The sequence below is a fragment of the Tachysurus fulvidraco genome, chromosome 4 (genome assembly GCF_022655615.1).
Source record: "Tachysurus fulvidraco isolate hzauxx_2018 chromosome 4, HZAU_PFXX_2.0, whole genome shotgun sequence".
Lineage (NCBI taxonomy): Eukaryota > Metazoa > Chordata > Actinopteri > Siluriformes > Bagridae > Tachysurus > Tachysurus fulvidraco.
The window spans coordinates 24,699,242-24,720,003 of record NC_062521.1 but is presented as its reverse complement, the minus strand read 5'-3'; the positions used below and the strand labels follow the sequence as shown (position 1 = coordinate 24,720,003).

The 20,762-nt window shown below is 36.7% G+C and overlaps 1 protein-coding gene across 2 annotated transcripts; it reads right to left on the bottom strand.

The window, feature by feature from the left end:
* Positions 1 to 2,371: 2,371 nt before the first annotated feature.
* On the bottom strand, positions 2,372 to 19,962 carry LOC113642394 (probable E3 ubiquitin-protein ligase HERC4). 2 transcript variants are annotated; one of them, XM_047812147.1, is made up of 24 exons: positions 19,647 to 19,962; positions 19,086 to 19,200; positions 18,854 to 18,930; positions 17,867 to 18,088; positions 17,639 to 17,730; positions 16,846 to 16,976; positions 15,733 to 15,860; positions 15,582 to 15,655; positions 15,392 to 15,501; positions 13,775 to 13,834; positions 13,554 to 13,659; positions 13,192 to 13,384; positions 12,060 to 12,220; positions 11,895 to 11,969; positions 11,300 to 11,383; positions 10,415 to 10,498; positions 9,213 to 9,311; positions 8,364 to 8,504; positions 6,643 to 6,809; positions 6,381 to 6,444; positions 6,220 to 6,290; positions 4,475 to 4,658; positions 4,266 to 4,368; positions 2,372 to 2,973 (listed from the first exon to the last, which is right to left on the bottom strand). In XM_047812147.1, exons 1-24 carry the CDS (start codon positions 19,858 to 19,860, stop codon positions 2,762 to 2,764), a joined length of 2,967 nt encoding a protein of 988 aa, XP_047668103.1. In that variant the 5' UTR covers positions 19,861 to 19,962; the 3' UTR covers positions 2,372 to 2,761. The 2 variants fall into 2 exon arrangements, with proteins under 2 accessions (XP_047668103.1, XP_047668104.1); XM_047812148.1 differs by lacking the exon at positions 11,300 to 11,383.
* Between the last annotated feature and the right edge of the window lie 800 nt (positions 19,963 to 20,762).

The window sequence follows — 20,762 nt, the reverse complement described above, 5'->3', positions numbered from 1 at the left end:
AAACACAGGGAGCCACAAAACCCATTTGACATCTAAAATGAAGATAACACTGCATATATCGTTTTTTACCTTTATGGAAAGTATAGAAAAAAACTGTAGTGTGTTGCATTTATGAAATCTATGAACTGCTACAGAGTAAACGAAATTTTAATTCTGCAGGCAAACAAAAATATTTTGTGCTATTTGAACTAACCTTAATATTTTGAGTAGTTTGAACCTAACCTTAATAAAAAAGACGCTGGGCTGAAGGTTACTTTCAAATAAAATGTTCAATGTCTAATTGAGTCTTCTTCGTATTCATGGCAGGGCTCTCAAGTTTTGAAGAAAGGCAAGCGTGACATCTCCAACCCCCCCCCCGACACCCCCCCCCCCGACCCCCCGCAACCACAGATAGTGCTATTTTCTGATTGGCTATTGTGTAGCCCCTTTTTTCTTGATTGGCTGATAAGTGTCAGGCTCGACTAAGAACTGAGATGCGCATGATTCCTGCCCGGTTCCATAGAGACAGCGGTGCGGACTGATACATCTTGTGCGCTGCGGCTTATTAAATATATGATAAATAGTCAAAAAGTTTTTCTGCGTGAGAAATACGATGTGTGGCGGGAGAGCATGAGAAAAGACCAAAATGCGTGACTGTCACTGTCAATGCGTGACACTTGACAGCCCTCCATGAAACCATAATTTTAACTTGCCGGCTGCAGCAAAACAAAAATGCGTCTGCTTCTGTGTCGGATTTCGAAAGTCGGCGGTTATGACGCGTATTTTGAGCGACAAAAAACTAAACACGGTTTATTTTAATGTTACAAGATCATCATAATCTTAGAATTTAGAATTACATTTTTTTTAACTAACTAAAATAAAATACGTTTAAATTAAATATTTATTTTCCAAATCTACAAGGAGCCGCAGCAGAGGGATGAAAGAGCCACTTGCGGCTCCGGAAAGGCTCCATAAGTCTATCCCAGTGTCTCAGGGTACAAAGTGGGAGACACGATGGATGGGGTGCCAACCCATCACTGTGTACAATAACACACACACACACACACACACACACACACACACACACACACACACACACACACACACACACACACTTACACGCCTATTCAAACGGACAATTTAGAGATGCCAATCAGCCAATCATATAACTCCTGACCCCAAACCCCAAAATTTAGTAATATAAGTCTTGGTTTAGCATTTTATTTTGTCTTAAAACGTGGTCTATTAGTTTGAATTTGACCAAAAGTCAATTATGAAGTGTTTCATAATTGCCGTCTGCCCGTAGTACCAAACATAGGATTCCCATTCGTCCAATGTTTTATTACACACGACAAACATAGCAACAGATCGCAAATGACAGATCTATAACAGTGTTATCCCGATAATAACGAAATTCACGTGGATGTGAGATGGACAATGACAATGACTCACAAACAAAAAGGGAACTAATCAGACATATATATGTATTTATATACTGTATATATTAATAAGGCAACCCATTAGTACAAACAAGGAACCGGTGACATGGCGGGAACATGGTACAGGTAATGGTGTAGTCTCACCCACATAGACACGATAAAAACAAGTGATTAGAAAAGACCTGACAGCTCTGGAACTGACCAAGCTCCTGACACAATGTTTAAAATACTGAATTACTGCAGAGACTTTTAAATACATTTTTATTAGCAACATTCATTGCAATTTCATTACATTCTTTACATTAATCTTAAATATTTAAATGAGTTATATGTTTTCAACTTAACTGGTGGTAAAATGGGTAAAAGTTTCACTATATTATTTTCTATTAAAGTATTTTTTCGTTTTATCCTTAACCCTGTAAAACCCAAATATTGGAAAAAATAAGCAACATTTTTTTTTACCTTTCATATATTGTATTTATGATGATATATATTGTATATTATATGTAGGAGGCCTCTGATGTAGAAATTAAAGATTTTTTTTTTTTTTTACATTTTAGTAAGTTTTTAGGGAAATATTGCAAATATACAGAGCATTTAAGCATTCATTTGCAGGGTTGATTGCTTATTCAGCCCCATAACAGTATATATCATGAGGATTAATCACACAACAATCATATTTTTTATGAGTAAGCATTTATTAATATAAATATTGAAAAAAATATATTTGATAAACGTTTTCTTCTGTCACTTTCAGTGTGGTTTGTCGTCTCTAAGGGCCTTTTTACATTTGGTCACTTCATGTGTTTTCTCTGATCCGATAGCTATCTGATTTGTTAAAACTGTTCCATTTACATTAGGCCACATAAATGCGTTTCGGGGAATCGGATATCGATACGATCTTTCTAAATTCACCCAAAATGCAAATATATTTTACCTCATTTCCGGGGTAATTGAAATGGAACAGAGATAGTTTTCTGAAAGAAATAAAGACTTAAGAAATTAAGACTCGAGAAATTAAGACTTAATGCTGATTTTGTTGTCATGTGAAATTACATAATATCCTCAAAAGTGCACACGATATGACCCGGCTTTGAACAACCGGTGTGCTCATCAGTAAGAGTCCACATCCAGGGTCCCTGTTTCTATCCTGATCTCAGGTCTGTATAGACAATAAAGTTTCTTAGAGTTATCAGAAGGATTGTATAAAAATCCCACAAACGTCAAGTCATTAGGCTGATATGCAGTCTCAAGACACACAGCTCACATCACAGAGTCCACATTTTCATATAGCAGCATAATAACAAATTATATAAAACAACAATTTGCATAGACCATCATTTTTAATCCTCCCAGAATCCTCTCTTGTGGTGTATAGCTTCAGTGAGCTTCATTTGGAGTATTTCTTTGCTTTGGTATATAGGGAGATCCAGGATGGTATGACATGTAAGGGCCTGGGGCAGATAATCCTGTGTGGCGTAAAATAGAGGTCGCATTGTCATCTTCACCTCCGCCATACCCAGAATTGGAACTCGATCGAACCCAGTCACGAACACTGCAGAATAAAAATGACATGGAAATGTTAATACTGGATGGATGGATGGTTGGATGGATGGATGGATGGATGGATGGATGGATGTTAATACTGTTTAGAGAATTATGAGAACACATAGCACAGATAACAAGTGATGAGATATCGACTTAAGTCACCAGTCAGTTTGAGCTGTTATTCAGGTTTCCCAATGTTTAGAACCACATTATATGGAGCACGGAGTTCTGCACTAATAATGCCCTAATTCTTCTGTTTGATCAAGTGTTTTATGGTCAGTTAGTATAGAAGCCTTTATTTTGTCACATATACATTACAGCACAGTGAAAGTCTTTCTTTAAATATCTAAAGTTTGGAGGTTGGTGTCAGAGCACAGGGTCAACCATGATAGAGCAACACTGGAGCAGAAAGGGCAGCTTGTCCATGCTGGGGCTTGAACCCCGAGCCTCTGATCAATAACCCAGAGCTTCCTCCAGAATTAATTAGAGTTACTTTTATTTTATACTTTATTGTCCCCAAAGGGGCAATTCTTTTCCACAACACTGCACTTGTTTGACACACACAACATAAACATACTCATAATACACACATGTCAAGAAACAAATTCAAAATAACACTCAGCGATGTCTGTTGTTAATGACTGAAGGAATCAGGCTTCTTCCAAAGCGGGATCTGGACTCACTAAATGAGTACAGTATCTGGCCCTGTACCTGCGCCCTGAGGGCAGTGGGGCTAGATACTGTACTCATTTAGTGGATGTGTGGAATCCCGTTCTATTGAAATGGCAAAGCGCCCGATAGCTGTGTAATTGAGTTCAGTAAGGTTAGGTGTTGGAACGTTTGCAGCAATATTGGACACCTTTGTGAGTTTGACCATATTTTTAACAGAAAGAATGCCGAAAAAACACGTTGAACGATACGGTAAAATTGACTGAATAATGCTTTGATAAAGTAGCAATAGTAATCGACATTAAGTCCTTTGAGTTTGCGAATGACTGACAGTCTTTGATGACTTCTTTTCTGAATGTCCATAATTTGCTGAGCAAAGGTTAGTTTGTTATCCTGTGTCACTCCCAGATATTTGAAACTGTCTACTATTTCAACTGGTCGATTTTGAATGGCAATACTGTAGGGTGCTAAGGTGAAGAGGGACTGACTATCAGCTCTTTTGTCTTGCTAACATTCAGATTCAGGTGGTTAGGGAAGAGTAAATGAAAATGAGGAAAACCGTGTAGAAAAGGAGAGTAAGAGACAATTTTAAACATGCAAACTTTTGCAACGAGATATAAATGGACTCACAGAGGAAAGCTTTCTTGTCCTGGTCCGACAGTTCGTCAAACACTTCCCAGAACAGGACAATTGTAGGGTGGTCTTCGTCAAATCCGTGTGCATAAGTTGCATTCTGTTAAGCATAACAAAACACACACACATGAGTTAAGTTTTCAAAACAATAAGCTATCAGTTGCAATTTTAATACGATTCATCAATCATCGTGTCTTTTTATCCACCTTTTTGAGTGCGTCCCATTCGTATTCCTCCGAGCCCAGCATCACGCCTCTGAGCTCCTCTGGCTGAAATAAGTTCACCATGCTTCTCTCACACACTTTGTAGAAGCCTTTCTTAAACTCATTAAACACCCGTTCCACCGATTTGTTCAGGACGTAATCAACGTACGTGTCCACAAACACGTTTCTGTGAAAGTAATAATAAAAGTTGATATTGTTCATGTCTCACACCCCAGCAGAATTTTGGTATTTAACGTTGTGTTGGTGAAAAGCACTTTAACACTTTATACATCAACATATCTGACATTTTCAATTATTATAAACAAATCAATTATTTTATCACCACTATAACTCTGATATAAAATGAATCAAGACACTGTTGGCTTTTGGTGTTTTTAAAATATCATGTTTTTATGTTTAGCCGCTGATGAGAAGGGTGATGAGAAAAGGGCAGGGTTTGAAAAGAAAGCAATACAAAAAACACTTCTGTAAATTGCCTCATGTTGTCAGTAGCTACTGGGACAGTTACCTGGGACCACCAAAGGGGCAAATAGCCTGCTTTTTTTTTGTGATATGTACCACGCCATTCCAATTGTTCCACTTTCCCTCCTTATCAAGTGTTTCACATTTCCCCTGTAAATATCCCCTATATATTGCACCAGCCCTTTTGTACCTCTCTTTATCAGTCATTGTTTTGTATTTGTGTCGTATGGTGCGTTGATTGTATTTGTGTCGCCTTTTTGTGTATCCAGGTGTATCATGTTTTCCTTACTCATGCTTCATTTGTTTTGTATCTTTGCTCAAGTCTCGTTGTAGTGTTTGTTTAGTTTTAATTTAATAAAGCAGCGCATCAATTTTATCCTGCATATGGGTCTGATTCTCTGTAACACGACCGATCCAGATTCGGGGTCGATCCCCGTTTCAGACGACGTCTTCTGACCGTTACGCACGTGATTAGCAACTTACGCATTTGTTAAATCATAAGAATGTATACAAATAATTCTGCAGGGATGTTCCAAAAACCAATGACACCATTAAACGTTAGTATTTAGTATGCTTATCCTGATTAATTTGTGGTCTAGTGGTCAACTGTTGTAACAATTGTAGCTTCTCCATGATTATCCTGATGCTTGAGCTTGACATGCAAAATCCATTTATTTTATTTAGATTTTGTCCACTCACAACTACAGCATTATCTGATGCTTAGCGCCACCCAATTGGCACGATTACATCATGGCATATATCCATGAAGACTTGTTTTCTGATATATATATATATAGGCATATGTGTGTGTGTGTGTCAGTTTATGATGTAGGTATCATTATGGCGAATGGGTAAATTTTAATTTTTAATTTTGAAAACGCCACACAACATTAGAGACATACACACATACACACGTTTACTATACTTTCAGTTGAAATCCGATAGTGACTTTGATTCCTGTCCCCATTCTGTGTACCTGGAGTTTGCATTGTCTCCAAATGCTTTGTGGGTTTACTGTCCCAGTGCGAAAAACTGTGTGTAATGATTATTGTCTGGCATGGTGTGTGTGTGTGTGTGTGTGTGTGTGTGTGTGTGTGTGTGTGTGTGTGTGTGTGTGTGTGTTTGTGTGTGATTCTTCCCTGCAATGTGCTGAAAGTCCCTGGCCTTGTGCCTTGGATAAGCTCTAAGTTCTCTGTGACCCTGTGTAGGCTAAATAGTACAGAAAATGCTTGGAAGAATGAAATGTTCATGAAAATGTAACTAACTTGTTCGAGCTTGTCACAGCTTTTTCAGGCTCGTCTGGATCTAGCTCGACTTGCTTGCCATTCCACGTAATCTGAGCATGGTTTAAGGAAAATATTAGTACATTATAACACAAAATGTCAACTGTTTACACTAGTAAGCTTGTGTAATAATGTGCTCTTACAGTGTAGATCATGCCCATGTTCTCAGCATCATCATCACTGTAGTCTCGGATGTACTGCAAACTCCTGATTAGAGAAACATTGACAGATGGGTTTTAGCTGACAGCAAAAAAAAAAAAAAGGAATAACTTTTGGGTTTATAAAAATGTCACGTTTTATCAACACCGTCTGACCAATCAGAACCAAGCATTCTACTGAGCTCTGGTATAACAGAGAATAATATAAAAAGTACAGAGAGTGATGAAGATTATCTGAAAAACTTACCGTGCTTCGACAGGACTTATCTCAGCAAAATCGTCCAGGGTAGGTTCGATGTCAAGAAGTTTTTTAAACAAGGCTAAAGGAATGGGAATAGGCACAACGCTGTTGTTGTAAAAGGCCAGACCACACAGTAGTCCAAGAAAAAAGTATGTGTCCTCTGGTAAACTGAGCTGAAGGAAAGAGAGGTTGAAGGGTATGTTTAAAGATATCACTTTTAACAATTCACATAGCCTCAAAGCAGCTTTACATAAGTATAGAAACAGAATCGAATTTAAAAATTTTTTAAAAATCTAAGTTTAAAATTAAGTTAGGGGAAGTCGTTAGGGGAAATCGTGTCCTAATGGTTAGAGAGTCTGACTCTTAACTCTAAAGTTGTGGGTTCAAGTCTCGGGTCGGCCACGACTGAGGTGTCCTTGAGCAAGGCAATGAATCCCCCCAACTGCTCCCCGGGTGCCACAGCATAAATGCTTAATGCTTTTTAAAGCACTGCTCATGGTGTGTGTGTGTGCACTTTGGATGGGTTAAATGCAGAGAATAAATTCTAAGTATGGGTCACCGTATGTCACACTTCTCTAACATTTTCCCTAATGAGCAATAAGTAAGAAACCTGGAGAGGAACCAGACTCAGAAGAGAACCTCATCCTCATTTGGGGGACACTGGACAGTAAATAATGTCAAGATCTGTTAAAGTAAAAGGTGTCCTACTGAATCATAAAGAACTCATAGTTGCCATGTAATGCATGAACACATCCTGAGAGTTAGCATCCAACTGATTTAAAATTCATTCATCTTAATTAGTGTCATATAGTGGACAGGCTCGTAGTGGACTCGGGAATCAATGGGTAAAAAACTTATTCACAGTAATTTATCACACCTAGTATACCTGTTGGGAATGATGAATGACCCCAGAGAACCCACATGGAAGAATAAATGAAACTCCTGGACGTTTTATTGTTGGATATTAGTAGGCATTCTGGCAGTTGCGTTTTGTGCTATGTGTCTATGTTTACGATTTGTGTTCACGTGTCTGCCCCTCCATAGACTTAATTCCTTCCCAACTCTGCACACCAGTTCCTTATGTGTCTATTTGTCTTCCCGATTTATCCCTGCTGCGTTGACTTTGGCGTTTGATGATTTGTTGACTTTTGACATTTTTGTAATTGGCTTTGTAATCTTTGAGTTTCGGTTATCTTTCCTTCCCCAAGTTCTCTTCCTAGCGTTTTCCAGTTTGTGTTTATTTTTCATCATCTTATCGTGTCTTTTAGCTATCCTGGGCTTTGGGTCTGGTTTTTTAATCTATGAAAAAACCCTGTTTTTCTCATTTTTAATAAATGAAAGGAATGGTACCCTTGGTATTGTTTAAATGTGCAGCCCATTTTTAATGCAGGCCAACAAACTCGATGAGCTGTATTCTTAGTGAGACTTCAAAGAGGAAGCCAAGCAACAGTAACAGTTATAGATAATACAACAAAAATAAATGTGCAGAACACAAATACTGTCCCTTACTACCCTGCGAACTCCTCCTACTTTTACAATTAAAAATGCATGGTACATCACCATGTTGTCTCACACATTCACATATAAACCCAACCTCAATTACTCCTAATACATGAAATTCCAATTCATTCATAAGTGTCTACACTGTTTCTCATCACTGACACTAAATACCTGTAAGTTTATTTACAAGATATCATTATACAGTAATCACATTTTTTTTGGCTTACCTCAACAGGAAACCAGATGTGCGTTTTTGTGTCGTTGTACATGAACATTTTCGATTCTGGGTCCAGCAGCGTTTTGAATGCATTGTGAAAGAAGTCCCTCTTATTGACGTCGCTCTTTTCGTAGTTCTCACAGTACACCACCTGCGTGTTAAATACACACAATACAGTATTAATGTAACTGATGAATGCTCCTCAAAGGTCCTCTTATCCTTTGGATTAACAATAGCAACTGTATAAAATTAATATCATGCACTTTTGCCTTCTATTATCGTTTATATATTATAATGTTGTGGACTATTCGGAAGTAATTGTGTGAATTGCAGAGATTTGGATTTAGATTTAGATCTCTTATTAGAAATTAACCACATTACACGCCAGTTTTATTAAAGAGGCAAACAAATACAGATGCCTGATCGTACTATATAATAGACATTTAGGCTTCTAGCTGATGTGGCCTGCTATGTTCAGAGATCATTCATTTTCAGTGTTGGGACTAGATGTTGGCTTGTTCAGCAAAGTGACAAAATTGAAAATACTGTAGTTGAACTTTATGCAAATACGGAGCAACTCTGTGCTACCAATGGAAGCGAAGACAGAAGAGAGCAAATGATCCATGGCAAAGAGCATACTGATTTCTCCTTCATCTCTGCCGATATGATGCAGATACACACTGCTGAATTTTATACACTTACACTAAATCTCTCACCAGAATATTTCAAAGTAGCCACAAATAAAGTGATTTATTGTAAAGTCTAATGCTATTTGTGCCAGTTTTTTAGTCTTCACAATGAGTTCTGGAGAACTTTTTAAACCAAAAATATGCTACATAAAGTTTGTATTCGGTCGTACCTGCAGCCAGCCCTTCAGCTCTTGCTCACTTGCGTTCCTCAGGCAATCGAAACAGTCCTCCAGGAGTGTGGTGCGGCTTAACTCCATCCTAAATGGTACCTAGAGTTACAGAATCCCAAAATAGGACATCATTAATTGTGTGCTGTTCTACCAGGGGACGTAGTTTACCCATTATTTGGACAAAATGTTTCCCTGTGTCCCAAGTTATGAAACTTTATTTGACAAATATTTTGGAAAGATTATATAAATAGATTGGATAAAACACTAAATTAAACTGATGGAAAAAATATGATTTTTTTTAAAACTATATTTGCATAATTCTATTAATCAACATAAGTTCTGTTCAAAACTACTAAATATTTTACAATAATGCAGGATTTTAACTTTTTAATTGCAGATTTCATTGGTGATGTCACTGGACTTGCTGGAAAGACTGAACACACACACACACACACACACACACACACACACACACACACACACACACACACACACACACACACACACACACACACACACATAATATGCTGATATACTCCATAAAACTCCATATTAAAAAGCCTTTTTGCACAGGCCTATGTAGGGGTTAATGGCGTCATTTGTTGTTCAAGCACAAAAATCACTAATTTTACATCTTCCCAGCAGAATCCCAAGCCATGAACAATCAAGAATGCATGATTATATCATCATGGCCATGCAATTAAAAATGTCCTCATAATGGCAGTCAATGGGGCAAAAATGAAGCCACAAGCAGATAATATGTAAATACAAATTTAAATCTGATGCTGCACAAAAACTCACAATGCATCAAAGCCAACATTGCTAGTAATCCTTGACGTGTTAAAAGTAAAAGAAAAAAAAAATACATTCCAAAATCTGTTATATTAAAAATAAGTCATTTTGTGTGTTTTTCCCCCGTCAGTGACGTTACTAAAGAAATTAGAAATTAAAAAGTTAATTATAAGAATAATAATTATAAATTTTAATGTCCATTTTTTTTAAATATTTGGTTTTTGCTAAACAGATTTATGCAAAATAAAGTTTGAGTGATATATTTTTACAGCAGTTTAATTTAGTTTATGTTTTCAGCCCAAACATAATATAAGGGTAGTGTTTTGCACCAATGCATAAATATATTAGATTATATTAAGTAAAGCTTCCCAGAAATACATCAATGAATATCAGTGGATGTAAATACACACCAGAGGTTCTCTGAACTTTAGAAGTCTGTATTTAGTCTCCAAAGTAAAGACGCAAGGGCTCGAGATCAGAAGTTTTAAGGTTTGCTGCAATGAGAGAATTGTAATACAGTGGTTAATATGTAAGGAAAAAAAGCTTTGCTCTTACAGTTATGGAAAAAATACAATTATAGTTTGTCAAAGGTGACTAGAAGCAAAGTGAAGTCACAGTCAGTACATCATATGCTATTATGCATATAGACTTTCCTGTGTCCGTATCATTGAATCATTACAAAATGCTAACAATAGAGAATGGATTTGAATATTAAGTCGATTTATCTTACTCAGAAGTTTTAAAAAATCAATTTAAGATTCATGATACTTTTATTGTCACTTTACTGAGTAGAGCAATTTTAAGAATTGAGATTAAATTAAAAAAAAAAATAACACAATATCTGCAGCCAAGGTGATAGTAATGATGTATAATGTATAAATAATTATGTAAATGTTTTATATAGATAGAAATATACAGTATATACATATATCATGTAAGCACAATAATAAAACATGGTGATTTGTATATAATAAGAGGGTATTAAAGTGAAACAAAATGTAAACATACTGAGTAATAAAAATATATGAATAAACACATACTGAGGTATAAAGAGAATGTACAACTATAGGTTTTGTGTATAAAATGCCGGATCAGATTGTCACGATCTTTCAGTTTATGTGTGTGTGTGTGTGTGTGTGTGTGTGTGTGTGTGTGTGTGTGTGTGTGTGTGTGTGTGTGTGTGTGTGTGTGTGTGTGTGTGCTTGTGCACAATTATTTGAGTAGAGAATTTAAAAGCCAAGATAAAATCTCATATTTCATCATTCACGATGACTTTGAATGCATAGCTTACTCACCATATAGTGTTGTTTTTGTTCCAGAAGCACATTAATGTCTGCAGTCCAAAAAGCATTAGTGATGTCTGTCTGAACAGCATATAACTAAAGGATATAAAAAGATATATTTAGGACAAATTTAAACAAAGTACCACACCTGACATTAAAACAAAAAAGGTTCAGATCAATTCAATTTCATTTTATATGTGTAGCTCTTTAAACAATGGACATTGTCTCAAAACAGCTTTAGAGAAATATAAAAATTCAGAGTAGCAATTACAAAGTTTAAAATGAATTTTATATTTATTACTAAGCCTGAGGCAACCATGGCAAGAACCAACTAGATAATACGAGGTAGATAAAAACGAGATAATACGAGGTAGATAAAAACGAGATAATACGAAGAAGAAATCTTGAGAGGATCCAGACTTATCTGGGTGACACCTGAGAGTGTGATTAGAAATAATGTCCATTTTTATAAACTGTATACAGTCAAATGTGTTCACGTAACCAGGAACAATTGAGCAGCTTATAAATCAGTGACATTTCCTAATTTATTCTAGATTTGTATTCCTTATTTTTGCTAAAGTTGTTCAATACGAAGATTTTCCGATACCATGTCAAACAGCTCATTGATCTCATAGATGATGAAATCTCCAGGTGTGAGACTTCTTTGGTTCCTGCAGGAAGCCTATAGAACACAAAGTAAAGATAAATGTGTAACTATGTGAAAAACATTCATTCTTTCACTCAATCTGGATTCAAAATGCCGTGCATTTACCTTGTAGAGCATCTGGAGGACTTGTAATGATGAACATAAGGGTGAATACATGTTGTTTTGTTTTCCATACATCATCTCAGATATCATTTTCCCAGATGAAGTTTGAAAAAGTTTCACTATTGTTTTAAGGAAGGGTTCGGGAAGTTCAGACCAGAAGTTCTCTGAAAAAAGATGTATGAACAACACTCACTATGGAATGCAGCACAATCTGGGCCCTTGATCATGAAAGTTTTTAGTGTAAAGAGTTACTGTGGAAATTCTTAGAAATGAGGACTTTTACCCTTAAAAGTAAAGAGCAGATCCTAGTAAAGATAAAAGTTATTTATAAAGCATTTTAACCCTTAAAAGAACTCATAAGGTCAAAAAGTGTTAGTAGTAGAGAGGAGGACTTTTAAGAGGTTGAAGAGTTTCTTTAACAGAGGAGAAAATGTCCAAAACATGAAGAGGGAGAAGAAATGTATTGTATAGTGCGTTAATAAGATGCTACAGATTAACTCGTGTAGAGACGCTAACATCTCTAAAACAGAGCCGAAATGCCCTAGTGACAGAAATGATATAATTTGTCTCTATGACATTTCTGTGCTGTGTCAGAGATGTTTACATTTACATTTATTACACTTATAACATACAGATGTTAGAGCATTTCTAATATGATCGGTCACAAACGTAATCCCTACACGATATAGTCTCAAATATCTTAACATAGAGACAAAGTAAAGGTTCATAATAGACCAGAATTTATAAGAGCTCATTTTTTTATTAGACAACCAATCACAGTCTTCAAAAGAATGTGTCATACCTAGTAACAGGGTTAAGCCCCGCCTCCTCTCTAAGATAAAAGTTGTTGTATTTTCCTTGCAGAGTTGCTCTGAGATCGATCCTGAATCACTCTTAAGCTAAAATTCCTACAGTAGTTAGAAAATGTTAAGCTAAATTAGAAGCTCTTTGAAATCATTATTCTTTATGAATAAAAAATGAAAAATGTTTATATTTATCTATTTAGGGTTGTTTATTTTTTCAGTGAGAGGCATTAAAGTGTTCTGCACATCATTTGTTACACAGTACATCTACACACATCTACACATGCACTTATCACTCTCCATATGTGATCAGCTATAATCATATATCTTACCTAAAAATCCCAGCATACCCGGATTCAGATTTAAAACTGCAGAAGCATAAGATGCTGTGAGCTTTGTCTCATGTCCCAGTTCGGCCAGCACTCGCAGGAGTTCAGGCAGGATGAGAAAAACCCTCAAAGCCTCCACACCAGCATCCGTGAAACCCAGAGTGGGAAGAAGATCTTTCTCTACCACCTTCTTTACCTGAAACAGATATAACAGATTACATTGAAGTCCCAGGCATCGTTGCATCCGTTCAGGTTTAAATCTTTAAAACATCTCCAAACAAAACCATCAATCCATATTTTCACAATAAATAAAGAACTGACAAGGTGATGAAGCCATGAATAGTTCGGTAAGAATGTGTTTTTACCTCCAACAACACTCTCTCCTTCTCAGCCAAACGGTCAAAAGCACTTTTCACCGACTCCATATTCAAGCCAGAGAAGTGTGTGGATGTCTGATAATGTCTATCACAACTACACGATACACACATAACACATAAAAGAAAAAACAAATATGTTAAAACAATTGGATGGTTTTGTTTTTTCATTTAAATGTATGTATCGTTTGTAATGAATCTGTCCAAATTACCCGTTCATAATGAAGCTCCCATTTATACAAGCCAGGGATGAGAAAACTGTTTTTATTTCCCTATGTTAGTGAAAAAACAGAAAAAAAATCAGTATGGAAATCATCATCAGATACTCTATAGTGTCGCACAATGCATTCAGATATTAATTAGATATTAATATTAACTAGTGAATATTGACCAAATTGACTATTTTGGTCAATAGTTAATAAAAAAGATACTTTTTCTTTCTTTTTTTTATTTAATTTTTAATTCTTTTTAATCTTGCCTGGACCTTATGATGACTTTGTGATGCGTAAGAAACCAGTTTAACATACTGGTTGTGTTCAAACGTTCAAATGGTCTAATAAAAAAAAGAGTAACGTGAGAACAGAGGTCAGAGACTGGGACTGTATCCTGTCGGAGCACTAGGGGGCGCTGGAAGCTGTATTGTTGTTTATTGTTATATGATTCTGTCTTGTATGAGTTCACCTGTTTCCCAGTACCCCTATTGTTGGCTTGTTATTTATACCCCTCCTTGTGTGTCGTGCACCGTGTTTGCCCTTGTGTGCTGTCGTGTTTATGTTATGTTTCTATGTTCTGAAAAACTATTGTTTTTGATTAGTTCCATGTCTTGTTTAAGTTAAAGGTAGGGTCTCCGATTTTTGAGAAATGCTTCAGAACACAAAGTCGGGCCGAATAATAAACAAAAATCAAACATATAGCCAATGAGCAGAAAGGGGTGGGGCTTGTCAATATGGGCAGAGAGAGTGTTCAGTGTGCATGTGTGACATTAGCAGAAAGCGGTTTTAACATTGACATGGAGGATAAAAACAAAGAAAGAAAGCGAAGAAAGGCTTACGATAAGGCAAGAAGTAGGACATGTTAATATAGGATCAGCTTTCCAGCGCTGAAGAGAACTGAAGGAGCAGGAAGTTGGCCACATATTCACAGATTGGAGTTTCCCGTGTCAATAATTCCTGAGCTGAATGCTGGTACTACACAAATAACACCTCTTTTCTATCGTAGTAATGTAGAGACGCAGCTACAACCACGTTTTGTGTAGTAACAGCGTTTAGCTCAGGAGTTATTTACTCGGGAAACTCCAATCTGTGAATATGTGACCAACTTTACTTAAGACGCCAAGGCGCTTTTTTCCTTCTCGATAGGTGAGTAACGTTGGTTTTGCTTTGTTACACAGAACTAATATATGCCTTTGTCCTTTGCATGATTATGCTTGTGTGTCATTTTTGCTTGTTTGTTTATCTGCAATCGTATTGTTCTTCCCTTCAGCTATGATAAAGACACATTTCTTTCCATTAGTCGCCTGGGTTACGTATGTATGTGTGGGCGGAGCTATCAATACAGGGGTGGGACCTGTTTGTGATAGGGGCGTGTTTGTTTTGGTGATTTTATATGTCAACATTGGCTTTCAAAAATCGGAGACCCTGCCTTTAAGTGATACTTAATTGACATGGTTCATTTCTATCCCTGCACTCGTGTCTGCTCAATCATGCCACGCCATCGCCAACGTGACAAATCAACTAAATCAATAAATGAATCGGTCAACAGAGATCAGTGGAGTGAAGAGGTTATAAAGACGACGATTAGAATACAGCAGAATTTATCACAACACTCACTTTTTGATCGTCGTCCACTGATTTGATTCACACTCGGTTACCCATCTGTGAATCATTCTGTCCCCTAATGTCACGATCTCCCTAATTCGATTAGGCTCAGGTTCAGAGTTCTACAGAAAGAAAAACAGACCATTAGACAATTTAAAATTATTTATTTATTTATTTAGAACTGATAATGGGATCATCGTACCTGAGGAGAGCTCATGATAAAGGATCGATTCCCACCAGCGATGATTCTCTCAAGCGTATGGCTGTTACTTGCCGCTGTGCATTAATTTTAGAATTTGTTAATTATTCGCTTGCATTCAATTCAAAGTTCATATTGGAGGTTGGTTTATTACCTGGTGGCAGCTGGACAGGAAGTGGCACACTCTGATTGGTTCTTTGCCCATTTCCTAGTTGTCCTTGTTCTCCACATCCAAATGAATAGATTGTGTTTGACAATTTGACCAGCGCCAGAGTGTGATGCCTAAAATACACATCAAGAAAATAATAATATTCATAATAATAATGATAGCAAAGTGCATGCAGTACAGTAATATAAAATAAAGAGCTAGACAGAGTTATGTTTGTTCTCCTAATTTTAAGAAAACGTTTTAAATTAAAACACTAATATTCTATTCAGTTCAATTTATTTGAATAGCGCTTTAACAATAGAAACTGTCTCAAAGCAGCTTCACAGAAGTATAGAAAGAGAAATAAAAAGTATAAAAATTTTTATTAAGTTACTATATATTTCCAGGTTACAGTGGTGAGGAAAAAGTCCCTGAGATGATATGAGGAAGAAACCTTGAGAGGAACCAGACTCAGACTGGACAGGGAATCATGTCAATGTAAATAATGCCCTTTCTATAACAGTTTGTAGTCAAGTGGAATTAATCAACCAAGAGGAACTAAGAGGTCACCACAGACCCAACACTAAATTCTTCCTGCCGATGTCTTCAAATGATCGCTGATGAAGACCTGAACAATAAGCTGACTGATGCAACATTGGTCAAAGCAGGCGTGACAGTCTCAGGGCGGCCCCTTCCACAGCAATCCCATGGGTCACTGACTGTCCATACAGATCTATCTCCAGCAGAGTGCACACCAGGTGACGAGGGATGTGGTTAAGGTGTTGGGCTACCAATCGGAAGGTTGTGAGTTCGATTCCTACGTCCACTAAGCTGCCACTAATGGACCCCTGAGCAAGACCCTTAACCCTCAATTGCTCAGTTGTATAAAAAAATGAGATGAAATGTAAGTCGCTCTGGATAAGGGTGTCTGCTAAATGCTGTAAATGTAAATGAGACTTCAACCAGGGTTAGGGTGTCAGGGTTGATGAAGTAGGTCCGGGAGAAGAAGCAATCACACTACTAATACTAATACTTATAGCAAAATCATTTCAAACTGCACATATAGCATTTCAGGTTCCTTAAATTCAGTTATAACATATTAATAGACACTAAACACACCTCCCACATGCGATCTGAGACACATTTGAACCCGAGAGCCCGGACAACACACGAGGCCGAAGTTCATCTCGTAATGAATTATGACCAAGCTGTCCAAAACGGCCTGATCCGAATGTGAAGACTGTTCCTCCCTGGAATGAAAAAAGCGATAATGTTAAAAAGAAACGCTGTGGTTAAAAAATGGTTCTCACCAATCAGAATCAGAACAGTGGTGTGTGTCAGTGGTGTGTGTCAGTGGTGTGTATCAGTGGTGTATGTCAGTGGTGTGTGTCAGTGGTGTAAGTCAGTGGTGTGTGTCAGTGGTGTGTGTCAGTGGTGTGTGATGGCTTGTACAGTTAGAGGGTTTGTTTCCAGGTTTTTATCTTCTCGTGCCATGTGCTTTTGTGTGCTTTCGTTTCGTGTTGCATGTGTGTTTGCCCAGCTTGATCCTTTATCCTGTCCTCATCTCTTCATACTTGTTCCTAATGTCTCGTTTTTACCTCGAATTTATATCAATACATACTATTACTACATGCTATTTCATGCTTGTTTTTACAGACTCCTTGCCTTTGTTTCCTGTTTTTTGTCGTATTTTCAGTGTTTTTGCTATGTCTGAAAATGTAATATTTTTTTTCCTAATAAAATCCCTGTCTGGGGTCTGATTCTGTTCCAATGGACTTCACCCACGATTCCTGACAGTGTGGTAAAATGTTATGAGACTGAAGAAAGTTTGGTCCTCGATGCACCTTAAGAGGGATCAAAAGAGCAAAATATTTCTATGTGGTGGACAAATATAAATTCTTCTATATGATACCTTTGACAAAGTAGCAGTGTGTTCCTCTCCACATGAGATGGAAATTGTTTTCTTTTGGCTCAGGCTATTCACACAGGTTGGACTGTACACGTCTGAGATGAGAATAAATAAATAATAGATTATCAGATTATTTTTAAATACATTTTTGGATCCAAAAAGGTTAAAGTTTGAATCTTGATTTATTTGAAAAATGGGATTTTCTTATTTATTATTTATAAGTCAACATACCATTTGTATGCCCCAGACCAAGCTGCCCAGCATTGTTCTTTCCCCAACCGAACACGGCTCCGGAGAGAGACAGGGCGAAGCTGTGGTCTCCTCCAGCGCTGATCTGAGCCAGTGGAATCCCACACAGAGACTTAAGAAACCGAGGAGATGGAGAGCTGGACAGATCCCCCCCCAAACCTAGCTGACCGTTCGAGTTCTGACCCCACGTGAACAGCTTACCATCTTAGAGAATGAGAAAGAAGCAACATCCGATTCAACACATTACATAATACCAAATAAACTGTTCTCTATAGCAAGTTTAATATCATTTCACATTTCACAGGCTTTAGGATTCTCTGAAGGTAAATATGTATAGGATAAAAGATGGGAAGAAATTAAAAGACATAAAAATAGATACTGAAAATTTCAAATGAATATAAATGACACATCACTGTTGTTTTTATGGTCAAAATAAGCCACACATCAGTTCTGCAGTATGTTTTACACTTTTTAAGGTTCATTGGGTAATTTAACTATCCTAGAAGTTTCCAGTGTTTCCAAAAGTTTCCAAAAATGAATCAAATAGCATTTTTCCAAACAAACAAACAAATAAATAAAATAAAAAATAAAAAAAAGTAAAGGTTTGTTGACACAGGCATGTAAGATTTTGTCGTACATAGATAAGAAGAAATTGTGTCTATATAAGTGTGTATACTGGTCAACATATCTAATTTACCCCCTGCACAGGAGTGACGTTTAGCTAAACCCCTAAATGAACACTGTAAAACACAACTAATGCACTGGAAGGAAAACAAAAGTTTGTACACCATAATTGTACACCTTAGGTTTCATGTGTAGAGGGTGTGCTCTTATCATGAGTCAGAATATGGGACTTCATTCACTAGGATGTATGCTAGATGAATATAGAAACTAAATATAATACTTTTCCCTGCTTGAATGCTTAATTAACATTTCATCTGAACAGTGATGTATATATCCAGTAAATACCATTTGTCAGAGCCATGAAGTGATGATTTCCACACGCAACCCGAATTACAGTTTCATTGCTGAGCTCCTTGATAGGCCTGTGATAAAAAAAAAAAAGTAAAAAAAAATACTACTACTACTACTACTACTACTACTACTACTACTACTAATAATAATAATAATAATAATAATAATAATATTAATATTAATAATAATAATAATAATGATAATAATAATAATAATAGAAACATGCCTGCAAACATGAGCTTTCTCCAAAGAAAGTAATCTGCCTCCATATGTCAGAAGTACAGCACCAGCTTCACCACAGCTGATCAGTCTGATTTTGTCTTTCTTCTGGTCTAATGGTTCTACAAATAATAATAATAATAATAATAACAACAACAACAACAACAATAATAATAATAGGGCAAATGATGGTAAATTGGAAAAGTAAAACATTACTGAGTAAAAGTTAAAATGTTTAGGCTTTTTCTAAGCAAAATAAGCATGTACTTATGTTTAAGAGCAATTAAATAAAACACTTAATCTAAGCCTATTTTGGCCTCTAATGACCCAAACTAAAGTATGATAGAATCGTACAAATGAGATTGGCAGAGATGCAGAGAGGTAATGAGAGGGGGGGACAGAAAGACAGACAGAGAGAGAGAGAGAGAGACAGAGAGAGAGAGAGAGAGAGAGAGAGAGAGAGAGAGAGAGAGAGAGAGAGACAGAGTGAGAGAGAGAGACAGAAAGAGACAGAGAGACAGATACAGAGTGAGAGAGAGAGAGACAGTCAATCATCAGAAATACTTACTGAGTTTTCCCACATTTCCGTGATCCCCCAGTCTCATGACAGACGCGTTTCCATCAGCACGTATAAATCCCACAAGGTTCTTCCCCAAAGACACGTCCCTGATCCTGGATTTGGGACAAAAGTATCCAGTTCCAGTGTCCGTGAACTTCACACTGTTCACATTCACTAACCCAAATCCGTCTGGTTTGACAGTTTCTCCGCAGTAAAACATCATGATGAAGCTGCACTACAGTCTGTTCTGTTCCCAACACGACTGTCATTTCTTATATAGTGCCTTTGTATTGTGCCCTGCCTCCGTTTCTACCTCACTGAGACTCAGAAAGGAAACCGAAAGTGAAACTTAACAGCCGTAACAGAGCTGATTCAGTGGAAACAGAAAGCTATTACATGCTTGTGCAACTGATGCAACAACAAACAATGACTCAGTCCTACATGGTATCAAATCTTTACACAACTTGTTTGTTTTTTATTAAAGGCAAAAGGGGCATTTATTTTAATTCAATTCATCTCAGTTCAATTTATTTTTGTAGCACTTTTAATAATCCACATTGTTTCAAAGCAGCTTTACTCAAGTAGAGAAACTAAAAAAAATAACAAATAAAAGATTAATAAAAAAGGAACAAAAATAGGAATATAAATAAACAAACAAACAAATAAATAAATAAATAAAATAAATTGAAAGTCTTTATTAGAAAAATATTAATTTAAAATTTATATATATTACATATATTTATATAAAACATATACAGTATAAGAAGCCGGAAGTGACGGTGGCAAGGGAAAACTCCCTGAGATATGAGGAAGAAACATTAAGAGGAACCAGACTCAAAAAGGGAACCCATCCTTATTTGGGTGACACTGGACAGTAAATAATGTCAATGTAAATAATGTCATTTCTACAATAGTTTATAAAAGTGCAGTGGAGAGAAACCAAAGGGTCAGCACTAATTCCTTCCTGCCAAAGTCTTTAAATGATTGCTGATAATGATCAGATCATACAGCTGATTGACACAACAAGCTGACTGAATGGTAATGTATTATCACATCGGTGGAGCCAAATCTAGAGTCAAAGAACAACATCTCACATCACATAAAATATTTTCATCGTCAAGGTGA

What these genes read in the sequence shown, in the direction of transcription:
- LOC113642394 (XM_047812147.1), bottom strand. Translation starts at nt 19,860, where the DNA reads ATGATGTTTTACTGCGGAGAAACTGTCAAACCAGACGGATTTGGGTTA. An exon ending in CTTCATGGCTCTGACAAATG is followed by an intron (nt 18,089 to 18,853) that starts GTATTTACTGGA and finishes TCATTCTCTAAG; the next exon opens with ATGGTAAGCTGTTCACGTGG. An exon ending in GGGTATGCTGGGATTTTTAG is followed by an intron (nt 12,221 to 13,191) that starts GTAAGATATATG and finishes ATCTTTTTTCAG; the next exon opens with AGAACTTCTGGTCTGAACTT.